Source organism: Orcinus orca, chromosome 11 (genome assembly GCF_937001465.1).
Source record: "Orcinus orca chromosome 11, mOrcOrc1.1, whole genome shotgun sequence".
Classification (NCBI taxonomy): Eukaryota; Metazoa; Chordata; class Mammalia; order Artiodactyla; family Delphinidae; genus Orcinus; species Orcinus orca.
In genome coordinates, this window is record NC_064569.1 from 92,620,558 (window position 1) to 92,633,371 (window position 12,814).

The 12,814-nt window shown below is 55.9% G+C and overlaps 1 protein-coding gene and 1 long non-coding RNA gene across 2 annotated transcripts; one reads left to right on the top strand and one right to left on the bottom strand.

Annotated features, from left to right (window-relative positions):
- Nucleotides 1-572: 572 nt before the first annotated feature.
- LOC117196461 (uncharacterized) lies at nt 573-5,870 on the bottom strand. Its single transcript, XR_004476645.2, has 2 exons — nt 5,744-5,870; nt 573-4,297 (listed from the first exon to the last, which is right to left on the bottom strand). It is a non-coding gene; the product is annotated as an uncharacterized LOC117196461 (long non-coding RNA).
- Nucleotides 5,703-8,973, top strand: LGALS1 (galectin 1). Its single transcript, XM_004279458.4, has 4 exons — nt 5,703-5,859; nt 7,088-7,167; nt 8,282-8,453; nt 8,774-8,973. Exons 1-4 carry the CDS (start codon nt 5,851-5,853, stop codon nt 8,918-8,920), a joined length of 408 nt encoding a protein of 135 aa, XP_004279506.1. The 5' UTR covers nt 5,703-5,850; the 3' UTR covers nt 8,921-8,973.
- The last annotated feature ends 3,841 nt before the right edge of the window (nt 8,974-12,814 follow it).

The window sequence follows — 12,814 nt, forward strand, 5'->3', positions numbered from 1 at the left end:
AGGGATTGAATCCAGGCCCTCAGCAGTGGAAGCATGGAGTCCTAACCACTGGACCACGAGGGGATTCCCCCACGTTTACCTTTAGACAATGCAGCACAGCTGCTGCTCATGCCATGGGTGACCACGTGACCACACAGGAATCAAAGTTTCCTCATCCCGCGCCGTTTCACACTTTCTCTTCCCAAACCACACGTTCCCATGAGCCAGGGCCTTTGTAGCAAATCCCACTTCTCTGACACCAACTGAAAGGGAAAACTGTTTCCTCTGCCCACAGAATACAGCACTCTGACACCAAATGTGTGGCTTTTCTACATCAAGCAACTCGCCAGTTTTCTGCAGACACCAACTGGGTATCCTACAGTCTATCAATAATTCAATTCCGACACTACCTGGAGTTCGTGCAGACCCCACAGGTTAAGTGCTCAGTCCCCCAAGACTTTCCCTCACTTCAATGCCAGTCACAAGTGTCAGGTCATCACCTGGCACTCTGACCAACTGGCTATAAATCAGAGGCTCCCACAGCTCCCCTGTCGGGTCTGATCATTTGTTACAACGGCTCACAAAACTCGGGAAACACTACGAATACAGTTTTATTATATAATAAAGGATATGATAAAGCTTACGGATGAACAGCTAGATGAAGACATATACATAGCATGAGGTCCTGGAGGGTACAAAGTGAGGGGCTTCTGTTCCCGTGGGGTTAGGGTGTGCCACCCTCCCAGCATGTGGATGTGTTCACCAAACCAGAAGCTCTCCAGACTGTGTGGTTTGGGGATTCTCATGGAGGGGTTCATCACATAGGCATGACTGATTGTTAGTCTCTAGTCCCTCACCCTTCCCTGGAGGATGGGGGGCGGGGCTGAAAGTTACAAGCTTCTGATCACTGCTTGGTCTTTCTGGTGACCAGCCCCCCTCCTGAAGCCATCCAGGTACCCACCAAGAGTCACCTCATTAGAACAAAAGAAGATCCTATCACCCAGGAAATTCCAAGGGAGTTAGGAGCTCTGTGTCAGGAACTGGGGTCAGAGACCAAAATGTTAGAACAAAAGATGCTCTTTCAGGCACCCATATCACTTAGGAAATTCCAAAGGATTTAGGAACTCTGTGTCAGGAACTAGGGTCATGGACCAAATATACATTTCTTATTATGTCACACTCCCCAAATTTTAATTTAGAAATGTTTCAAACCAACAGAAAAGGTGCAAGAACAGCACAATGAACACTCATGTGCCCTTCACCTAGATTCCCAATTTGTCTGATTTGCTTAACTGCTCTGTATATATTGGGTTGGCCAAAAAGATCGTTCACTTTTTGGCCCATCCAATATCTTCACATTTTTTAACTGACTCATTCGAGAGTCTGTTGCAGATGTGAAGACAGTTCATCCCAAATCCTTTAGCCTGTCTGTCCTAAGAGCAAGGATGAATTGTGGATTGTGGTTGTGCAGAAGAGCAAGGACTGTCTACATGGCCACAATCCATGATCATGCAGGAACCCAGATCTTTGATTTCATTGAGCCACTGGATTAACCTACCATGGAAACCTCCTAGCTCCAGACTGCTTGGTATGTGAATTTTCCTTAATTTTCAAGCAGTTTTCGTCGAGATTTCTGTTATTTGCAGCCCCAAACTCTCCTGATACACAGGTCCCAAGCACATTACAGAAAACATTAAAATGTACCCACAGGCCCCATTAAATAGATTTATGGGGTGTTTTTGCTATACATTTTTCCAAATATTTTTATGCTTTTGTTTTAGACATTATTTGGCTATGGGGATCTAATTTAGGAGTGACCAACCTCTAGAGAGAACTGGGCACACTTTCGAAGAAAATTCAACCCACAAAATGGTTTTCAAGGTAATACAATTTTTATGACTACCGAGTGTTAGGTTTGAGCACAGTAAATGTTCATTAATTTCAGCTCTTCAGTCTTAGAATTTTGGGCCCAACACATTTTTTTCTTCAAGTCTCAAATATTTTCTAAGCTTTTAAAAAACTCTTAGCTTCCTCTGAGTCTATTAATTGTCACACACACACACCCCCAAACGTTTAAAAAAATAAAAAAGACTCATGCCTGAGCCCTGGAGGGCTAATGAATGACAGGGTCTGGACCCCACCCAGCCCTCATATGAGAGGAGGAGTGTTCCCCAAAGGCGAGCTGGGGCATGTGTTCAGAGGGCGACAAACACCAGGTGGGAAGGCAAAAGTGACAGAGTGTACTGTGTTTGGGGAGGTGGCTGGCTTGGGCAGGTGGAACAGCATAAGCAAAGGCAGGGAGGTGGGACTGGATGAGTGGGTAAGTGGGGAGGCAGGCTCCAGCACAAACTGGTTGGAAAAGTATCTGAAGTTGGGGGCAGCCCCCAACTAGTCCTTCCTTCATGGAGCAGGAGGAAAAGATCATTTTGAGGTCCAGGTATCCCCGGACCACAGTGTTCTTTCCTTGGCTCGGCGGATGAGAGGGCTGCAGCGCTAGCTCCGTGTGTGACCCTGGCCACGTGGCCACGCTCTCTGGGTGGTCTCTGCATCATTCAATGAAGGAGCTCTGGAGGCTCTGACCACCCACACTTTCCCCAGCTGAGCCAGCCAGGTTGCCTGGGGGTGTGGATGGTGTCTCAGTGGGCCTGGCAGCCCTCTCCACCACAGCCAGCTGGAGGAGGCGCGGCCTTCACGGGGGGCAGGGCAGGAGTGGGCAGGCTGGGAAGGGCCGTGCTGGCCTGGATCCCCTGTCTGGACAAGTTCAGCTCATTTCTCATGGCAGCAGCCAAGGTCCAGCCCATAGCACCAGCCTGTAGGATGGAGGAATTCCAGAGAGCTCGCTGCCTCTGCGGCAGGCCAGTGAGGGGGAGGAGAGTCCCTGGGGTGGGTGCCCTTGGCCTTCGGGGGTGCAGGAGAGAGAGCTGACGTGCAGCCCCTCTCACATCACTCCTGCAATCCTGCTACCCTCCAAGATGGGTGACATTCCCACCTTCCGGGCCTGGATACAGGTTCGGGGAGGACAAGGACCAAGGCTAGAGTCACAGCCAGGTAGCCCCCAAATCAGGACTTGTCCGTCTTCTCTGATTCTAACGTCGGCTTCATTTCAGAGCCCCAGAGCAGCTTCCCTGTGCAGAAGTTTCACCCACGTGGCCTGCTCCAGGAGGGAGGTGAAGACGAAATGAGATAATGTATGAAAGTGAGGCGCCGGGCACAGGGCCCGACAGATAAGTAGGCGCCACCAATAGGAGGCCCCAAGATGGGGGCGGGGGGCACACAATGCACCTTGTCCCTGGTCCCTGCCTCAGGAAAACTGCGGCCCCTGTTATAGGGGTCACTGGACTCTGGGGAGACTCCCCACCGCAGCCTAGGCAGGAGGAGACTGCCAAGGGATGGGGGGTGGTGGTGAGGGGGAGGCCTCCCATAAATGCCGACCCAGGAAGGTGAACTCAGCCTGGGAGAAGAGACAAGAGGAAGGCTAAAACCTTCTGAGACTCTATGAAAAAAATAATCATCTATGAAGTACAACAGACCTGAACACCACCTTGTACTAACCTTATGCAGGAGAGCAGGGCTGCACATCCCCAATTCACAGACGGGGAGACTGAGGCAAGCAGGGAGAAGCAGCTTGCCAGGATGCCCTGGGGAGGGCGTGGCAGAGCTAGAACCAGAACCCAAGTCTCCAGACTCCCAAAGGGGCCTTTCCGGGAGCCTATACACCCTGTCACCCTGCCACTCCATCTCTCGACAGGCCAGATGCCGGAGAGGAGTAAAGCAGCCCCTCATCCAACAGCAAACACTTCCTGGTGCTGGACCCGTCTTCCAGGCTGGGGGAAGAATGGAGGAGCAGCTCCTGAGGCCCTGAGAGCCCAACTACTGGGTTGGAACAGCCAGCCAGTCCCACCTGATGGCAGTCACAGCAACGACTGCCTGGACTCCTCCTGAAATGCCCCCATTCCTTGACCAGGCAGATAGAGTGTCTGTGGGCCTCGGAGGGGAAGCACAGAGGAAAGGCAGGGGAGCTAGGCACCCCCCACCCCTCCCTAATGCTGAGGTTTGCGGGAGGCCCTGGAGGAAAAAGTGAAGCTCTGTTGTTGGTTTCCGTGGCAGCTGGCTTACTCTAGGAGGAGGGATGAGGGGCTCGCAAGGGGTGCGACCCAACCTCTCTGGGCCTGCCTCTCAGCCCCGGGCAGCCCCTCTCCTCCTGTGCCAGCGTGGGTTTCAGTCATCTGGAGGAAGGTGGGGTCTGGGGAGGCAGGGCAGGGCAGGTTTGCTCCAGATGTGAGTCACCCCCGGTCCACATCTACTTCCCTCTTCAGTGCTGGTGATTTCAGAAGGGGGACAGTGACGTGAAGGCGGTCCTGTTGATAACTCTCTTAGCAAGCCCCCCACCTCACCCAGTGCTCCCCGCGCTCCTTCCTCTACCTGGTTTCTGAGTGTGAGGTGAGCACCCCTCCACCCCACCTTCAACTCTGTTGCTGCAGTGATTTTCCCTGCAGCCTAAATCTTGCCTCAATACTCACTCTTCCTATAACCTTTGGTGGCTCCCCAGCACCCTCCGATAAAACAATGCCCAAACCCCTCAGTGAGGCCCTTCATGATCCAGGTACCGCTGGCTTCCCACCCGCATGCCCCATCTTTCCCCAGCACACCCTAAACTCCAGCCATGCCCAGATGCTCACTGTTCCCCAGACTTGTGCCTTCTCATTTCTGAGCCTTTGCCCACGCTGGAATGCCAGTCCCTGCTTCTTCACCCATCCTTCAAGACCCACCTTCTTCCCATTCTGGACCATCCCACCAAGGTGCTCGCTCATGACTTCCCTCAGAGCCTGCATCGTGCTACTTCTTAATTAGATTCATGGCCAGATTCTGCCCCAACAGTGGGCTACTTGAGAACAGGGACTGAGGGCTTCATCTCTGAATCCTCTGAGGCTAGCTCAGGGCCAGGCACATAGTAGGTACTCAGTAAAATAAACAGATGGGGAAAGGGAAAGCTGTGCCGGGTGTCAGAGGGAGAAATGTGAGGAGAGTGGATGGGGGTGCACAGACCGGGGACCCCATCCCCTCATGGTCTGGCTCACCCTGGGCCCTCTCCCAGGCCTGAGCCTCTCGGACAGGACAGAGGCTGTCAGGCAGGGGCTCTTGGAGGATCCCCGGCAGACCCCTCGGGAGGGCAGAACGAAGGCTGAGGCCTGAGCCCTGAGCCTGGGCGGCGGCCTCAAGCCTGGCACCGGCCCAGCCTTTCTTTAGCGCTAGCGAGGAGCACGAGAGCAGCAGCCGCAATCTCTGCTTCAGAGGGAGGCCCAGGCAGGGGCAGGGCTTTGTGGTTAATGGGTCCTGGGTCCTCTGCAGAGGCGCCCAGAGCGGGCCACGCCCTGGCCCCTGCCAGGGAGCAGCCTCACGAACCCCAGATCTAATTCTTGAAGGACACTGCACCTCCTCAGCCGCCTTCTATGGGGGACCCCCTGAGCTCAGCTAGCTGGCCCTGGCCCTCTTCCAGCCAACTCTTGGGCCTAGCTCATCCTCAAACTATTTTCCACTGGCTTCCCCCAATCCTTGCCACAGCATAATTTTGGGAAGGGGTAAGAGAATGGGAGGTGGAGCCTGGACCGTGGGGGAGTGGCTAAGAAGGAATGGGGGGGGTCTCCACTCTGATTGGTCATCTCTGCTCCAGAACTGGCTTCAAAATTCCATTGACTCCGCCTCCCGTGGCCCCCATCTCCTTTCTGAGTTACAATTGGCTCAGCATCCAGGGGGCGGGACTCACCCGGGTCTGGTCCAGTTAAAAGGGTGGGAGCGGGCTGTGGCCCATCTCTCGGGTAGTCTTCAGACAGCTGGTCCCGAAGTCCCAGGAACATCCTCCTCTCCTCAATCATGGCTTGTGTGAGTATGGGGACCCCACCCCAAGGCCCAGAGACGGCGTGGGGGCAGACAGCCAGGCATAGTGAGGGCAGATCACGATCTGGGTTCTAGTTCTTGTGGTGTGGCCTTGAACAAGTGTCTTTTCTGGGCCTCAGTGGCCGTGTCTGTAAAATGGGGGTGGGCTCCATGCTTCCCCAAGGCCTTCTCTGGCTTAAGAATTTTCTGGATTCCTCCAGGGTCTGACAGCAGTTATTTCTGCCAAGGGCTTACATTCTGCAGCTCTCTGAGAAGTGGGAGTGGGAAGGGTGTGGCCGACTGGAGGTGGAGTGGGGCATTTTGAGGGTGCCCAGGCCACTATCCCTTCCCCCTTCCCCCCAAAGAGCCTCCTGTCCCCTCCCCCCTGCAGCTGTCCCCGTCACTGGGCCAGGGCAGAGTCACCCTCTGCTCCCGAGCTGTAAAAGTCGCCAGGATCTGAAACAGGCTGCCGGGAGGGAGCCTGCCTGGGTTAGCCCGGGGCGGGTGATTCTGTCCAGGCTGGTCAGGTGGGGGCTGGGGCAATTCCCGCTCAACCATTCCTCCAAGCTGGGGGGTGGGGGCTGTGATAAAGGAGCAAGAAAGCAGCAAGAATCTTCTGCAGGCCCCTAGGGAAAGGATTCAAGTTTCTGGCAGGAGGAACCACTCACACCAGTGAAGCTTTGCGCTGGCTCTTGTTAACCCCGAGCCAGCCAGGTTGCAGGCTCCCGCCCTGGGCTGCTCTCCCTTCTTAGAGGGGTCTAGCTGTGCCCCTTAGGGGTCTCCTCTCCAGCCCCTGGCCCTCTCTGCACAGAGGAGCTTGAAGGGGATGGTGGGGGATGGCCCAGCCCCAGGCCTCTTCCTCGCCAGCAGAGGGGCAGGCGCCTCACTCACCTTCCTTTGCCCCCAACTCGCAGTGTGACGCATTTGGAGCCTGGTTCTCTCCATCTATTCAATGAGGCGATGGAGCACAGCACTCCACCACCCAGGCTACTCTGCATCTAAAATCCCCGGGCTAAAGCGCAGAAACTTCTAGATCCTGTCTTCTAGAACCTCAGTCATGTTACAGACAAGAAACTTGCCCAGGACCACACAAAGAAGGAGAGTCTAGAACTTGCAGCCGGGTTCCTCAGCCTTCGGGTCGGCCTGGTCAGAGCAGGCCTGGTCTTCCCGGCGCGGGGCACGACCTCCCACCCTGCGTCCTCTAACCCGGCTGGGCGGGGTCTTGTCTGCGCAGGGTCTGGTCGCCAGCAACCTGAATCTCAAACCTGGGGAGTGCCTCAGAGTGCGGGGCGAGGTGCCCCCGGACGCCAAGAGGTGAGGGAACGACGGCGGGGGCGGCGGGCGGCAGGGGCGGGGGCTGGAGCTCGAGGGTCCCGCCCCGCGTCTGGCAGGGGCGTGGCTGGCCGGGCCCGGCTCCTCCCTCCGGCGGGGCGGGGTTAATGTCGGCGCTGCTGAGGCTACGTCTTCTGGGTGAGTCACTTCCTCCGCGGAGTCTGGACGCTCCCACCTTTGTCGCCCCCTTAAACTAAACCAGCTGCGGCCTCGTCAGCTGCCTCGGCTGGCCTTCCCCTCCCTACTGCTGTGGGCGGGACCAGAGGCTGAGCGGGGCGGGGAGAGGGAGTGAAAGGGTGTCACCCTCGCTGCCCGCCCTCTGAGGTCTGTGTATCCTGCGCTCTGGACTCTCGACTTTCACTCCTTCCGTCCTTCCTTAGCTCATCATTCATTCGGCCAGCTGGCCTAGTTTCACCGCAGCCTTGTGAGCTTGGACCAGTCAACCAACCGCCTTGAGCCTCGTTTGTTAATCAGTTAATGGAGGGGGGAGGTTGTGTGGAGGTGAAATGCTGGGTCATCTCACACGTTGATGACCAGCTGACAGTATAGAGCCGCACGCTTCATATGCACTGCTCATGTAATTCTTTCTAAACCCTCAGAGGGAGGCCTTGCTGTTACCTCCACTCAGCAAATGCATTATTGTTATTCGTTCATTCGCCCCGCGGTTACAGAGCACCTACTGTGTGTCACGCATCATGCTGGGCACCAGGGATACAGAGATAGACAAGACAGACAGGACACTTGCCCTCCCAGAGGTCACCATCTGGAGGGAGTCTCTGACCTTGACCAAACGGGCAGGGACACAAATTCATGTCTACAAGAGTCCTGGCTGTCAGCATAGCAAGGCCCTTAAGAGATACTTCCTGTGGAGCCCCTACTGTGCAGATATGGAAACTGAGACCCAGATGGAGCAGGGACTTGCTCAAGGTCACACAGCAAGGAGGTGGCAGGGCACAGGTAGAATCCAGGTTTCCTGCCTCGGCTCCATGCGTTGCCCCGGTGAGGTCCATTAACGTGGACTGAGTGGCACAGACTGGTCGGCCTGAGGGGGCTGCAGCGGGCCGGGGCAGCCTCAAGCCCACCCGCTATCCCCTAGCTTCGTGCTGAACATGGGCAAAGATGGCAACAACCTGTGCCTACACTTCAACCCCCGCTTCGACGCGCACGGGGACACCAACACCATCGTGTGTAACAGCAAGGATGGCGGGGCCTGGGGGGCCGAGCAGCGGGAGTCCGTCTTCCCCTTCCAGCCTGGAAGTGTTGTGGAGGTGGGCTGGGGTCTGGGGGTGGGGTCAGGGCCCTGGGTGGGCTGGGGCAGAGCTGGGTTGAGTGGCTAGAGACCTGGGTCCCACCCTGCCCCCCCTTCCCTCCCTCCCTCCCCATCTCCCCTCCCTTCAGTCACCTGCTGTGTGATCCTCGGTAAGCATCATCCCCTCTCCCAACCTCAGGGCCTCACCATGAAGCGGGGCTGTTGTCACGGCTACGTGAGGAAAGGGCTCTGGGGGGGCCTAGGACCTGCAGGCCGTGGCTGCAGGGCCGAGGCTCCCGCTGTGGGGTCCACACGCTCACTGCTCCTCTCCACCCCCAGGTGTGCGTCTCCTTCGACCAGGCGGACCTAACCATCCAGCTGCCTGGTGGATACGATTTCAAGTTCCCCAACCGCCTCAACCTGGAGGCCATCAACTACCTGGCAGCCGATGGCGACTTCAAGATCAAGTGCGTGGCCTTTGAGTGAAGCCAGCCGGCCCATGGCCCCCAATAAAGGCAGCTGCCTCTGCTCCCCCTGAACCGGCCTCCTGTGTGTGTGTGGGTGTGGAAGAGGAGGGATCCGCCGACTCCCCCAGGCTCCGCCCCTTCTTCACTTCCATTCACTGCCTCGGTGCACGCTGGAAGAGGAGGGTTCCGCCGACTCCCCCAGGCTCCGCCCCTTCTTCACTCCCATTCACGGCCTCGGTGCACGCATACCTTTGTTTTTGGCTGCGCTGTGCGGCTTGTGGGATCTTAGTTCCCTGACCAGGGATCGAACCCGGGCCCGTGGCAGTGAAAGCGCAGAATCCTAACCACTGGACCGGCAGGGAATTCCCTCGATGCATACCTCTTAAGTGCTAGTGACATCTTCTTCCCCTGGGTCCCCTGGGCTGAACAGAGAGCTCGATACACAGCGAGGGGCTCAGTACTAAATAAGACCCAGTCACTGCCCTCAAACAGCTCCCAACTCACTGGGCCCGAGCACACAGTAGATGCACAAAAGATGTTGAAATAAACGAAAATGGGAAGAGAGGCAAGGACAGACTGATTCATGCCATGGTATCTGGGGCAACACAGGGGGAAGTGGAAGGAATACCTAGGGCCCCTGTCATTTGTTTTCATGAACTAGAAAGAGATATGGTTCAGACAGTGCAGGGAAAGCAGCTGTGTGCCCCTGTGGGCCTTAACTGACCTCTCTGAGCCTCGGTTTATTCATTTATATGAGGGGGATGATAGCACGGAGACTACCGTGGGACTGTTGTGAGGATGAAATGAGGTGTGTGATGGAGGATGAGTGTAGGGCCTGGCACAACGTACACACGCAGTGGATAGTGTTTCCCGTCGCTGCCGCACTACCTCTTGAGATCTTATCCCCCGAATCTGAAGGGGAGTAAACAGGCTCTGAGTGATGACTCCCTGGTCTCTACCAGGCCCAGCTGAGCCTTCTGGGGCTCCCCAGGCATCCCAGCTTTGTGGCGCCAGGCCACACACCTCAATGCTACAGTGTAAGGGCAACCAGGGTGCTAGTCTGGAAACTCGGGTTCTGTGGCCCTCCTCAGGACCCTCAAACCAACATAGGGAAGATGGGCTTGGGCGATAGCCCTGGCACCACCTGCTGGCCCGTTTCTGTATAGGAGGAATTGGGGTCGGTGGCAGGATACACCAGCCCCTGCAGAGAACCTACAAGCAGAGGCCCGTGGGCCGACTTGAAGCCCCGCCTTCAGGTTCTCAGAGGCCTCCTGCTGCACACAGCCTGTTCCCTGCACCACAGAGTGCGGGAGACTCACCCTCCCTGAGATGAGGCCTCCGTGAGCCTCTCCTCTGCTGGTTTCCAGAGGACGTGTTTTCCAAGACCGGCCAGGCTCCGTTACCTTGGAGGGCAGTCACACTCACTTGTTGCAAGTGATGGGACATGAGCTGATAGCTGGGCAACTCTGCGACCACTCCCCTGCACCTTTTCCTTTCTGCTCCCTGCTGTAGGGCCCCCTACCTCCCTGTGAAACAGCCCCTGGGAACTGAGCCAATGTTCCAAGAAGGCTTGGAATCAGGACCTCAGTTGGCACCCCCAACCCCCAAGGCAGTCTCCTGAGGTATGTGTTGGGTGGGAGCCTGGCAAATCTTACTCCAGGACAGCCAGCACTAGCTGTGGAACCCTGGGTAGGTCTCTTCCACCCCCCAGTCTGAGTTTCCTCATCCATAAAATGGGGGTCATTATTTTCACCTGGCCCTTTTGGGTGGGTGAATCCCATCTCAGTGGGTCTGCTGGAGGGCACATCTCTATAAGAGGGCCAAGAAGGATGGAGCGCAAAGGCTGGGAGCTGCCATGAGCCACACCCAATCTCCAGGCTCTCCTGGGGCACCCAACTGGCCACCCAGAGAGAAACAGCTTTGGCAGTCTGGCTGTGGATGGGGCGCCCTCTGCTGGACATCAGAGAAAGTGTCTTCTTGACTGCCTTTCTCTGATCCCACTTATTCTCTCTACACTGGCGGAACTCAACGATACTCCAGGACTGGGACTACAACCAGACAGAGGAAAGCCCTGGGGCAGATAAGGAGAGAGACCACTGGCAGTGGAGGAAAGAAACTGGGCTCGGAGTCAGACAGACTTGTGTCCAAACCCCAGCTCTATCACTGTGTGCCCTTGGGCCAGTTAATCAACCTCTCTGAACATGTTTCCTCATCTATCAAATGGCATTAGTACTAGTATCCACCCTGTGCGGCCGTTGCAAGGATCAGCTGAGATAACGTAGAGAACTACACTGTGCCTGGCACATAGTAGGAGCTCTGTAACTGTTGGTTCCCTTCACCTCTTTTAAGACTCGGTGTGTCTCAAGAGCCTGTGAAACTGGGTCCAGAGAAACTAAGCAGAGTTCTGCCCTTAGAGCACTCAAGCTTCACCCTCAGCACTTGCTCTTCTTGTCTGTGTGACCTTGGGTAAGTGACTGCACATCTCTGGGCCTCATTAAAATGGAACTCATACCTCAAAATAGATAATCGTGTAAAGAGCTAAATTAATGGCAGCTGCCGTTATTCTTTTGGCTCATCATCTTCATCATCATTTCTATTACGGAGAACGTACCACCTCTTGCTGTGCCTGGCACACAGCAGGGGCTCAATAAACATAAAAATAATGTCAAGGAGAAGCTGACTTAAAAAGGGAAGTGTTTTAGACCGTGAGTTGCAGTAAATGGCTCTCAAGCTTTTGGAATCTGGGTGGGGTTGCCAGTCCTGCATCTCTTTTCCTGGAGTAAAGGGGACCTGGAGTTCCCAGGGAAGAGTTTGGAGCAACAGCACCTGCCCGAAGTGGTGAGCTTCACTCTGCACTGGGAGCTTTCGCAGATGTGACCTCCCTGAACCACTCGTGGGCTGGCAGCTCGGGCCCGGTGGGCTGTGAGGGCGGACTGTACAGAGCTCCCCACACGAGGTCCTGCATAAGCAGGTGTCTCCTTACTCGGTCCCCAGTCTCTGCGCCTGACCGGAAGCTCCGGGAGGGCAGAACCACTCCACACACAGGGCAGCAATTGAGGATGACGCTGCACACCACTTAATAATGGGGTGACTTTGCTTAAGTCACTTATCTCTAAACCTCCACATAAGGTGGCTCGCTGGGCATCTTTTTGGGGGGCATCACTGCATCCAAGGCAATGCTTTCTCCCAGGAGGAGGGTGCCAACGGTGGCATGGGGCATGGCCACTATAGGGTGGCAGAGGGGCAGAGGGGCAGTTGTGCATCACCCTGAAGCCCCCCGCTGTGCCCTGTATTTGAGGATAACTTCCTCTCAGTGCCCAACGTGGAATCCCTCAGGCGGAGGACCCTTGTGGAATGGGTTCAACATTCGTGCAGAGATGCACCTACTGTGTGCCTAGCTCCTTTCTAAACTCATGGTCAGGGTCTGCGTCTTGCCCTCCGGAGCGGGTGTGCTGCTACTGGGAGAGTGATCCCTCAGGCCAGCGCCCCAGGATGCTAGGCCATGAGGCCAGTGACCCAGGTCAAGTCTCAGCTTTACCAAAGAACAGCAGTGTAACCCTGGACGAGTTGCTTCCCCTCTCTGAGATAACAGTTGCCTTCCCTGTGTGCCTGGCACACAGTAGGCACTCAATATGTATGTGCTTACTTGCTCTCTGGGCTCCAGTCACTTGTCAAAGAAGAGCATTGCGTCCTAAGAGTCTGTTATCCGCACTCTCAGATTGTTCTGTGGTCACCTCCTCTGGGAAGCCCTCCACACTGGAAGAGCCAACCCTGAGCTCCTCCAGCCTCCCGTGAATCTCACAGCAGAGGTGTCATCCCCTGGACTGTAATGATCATTGACCCTGTGAACCCGTGAGTCCTTAAGGGCAAGGGCAGCAGCTTGCCTGCAGTACACAGCACAGATGAGTTGAGA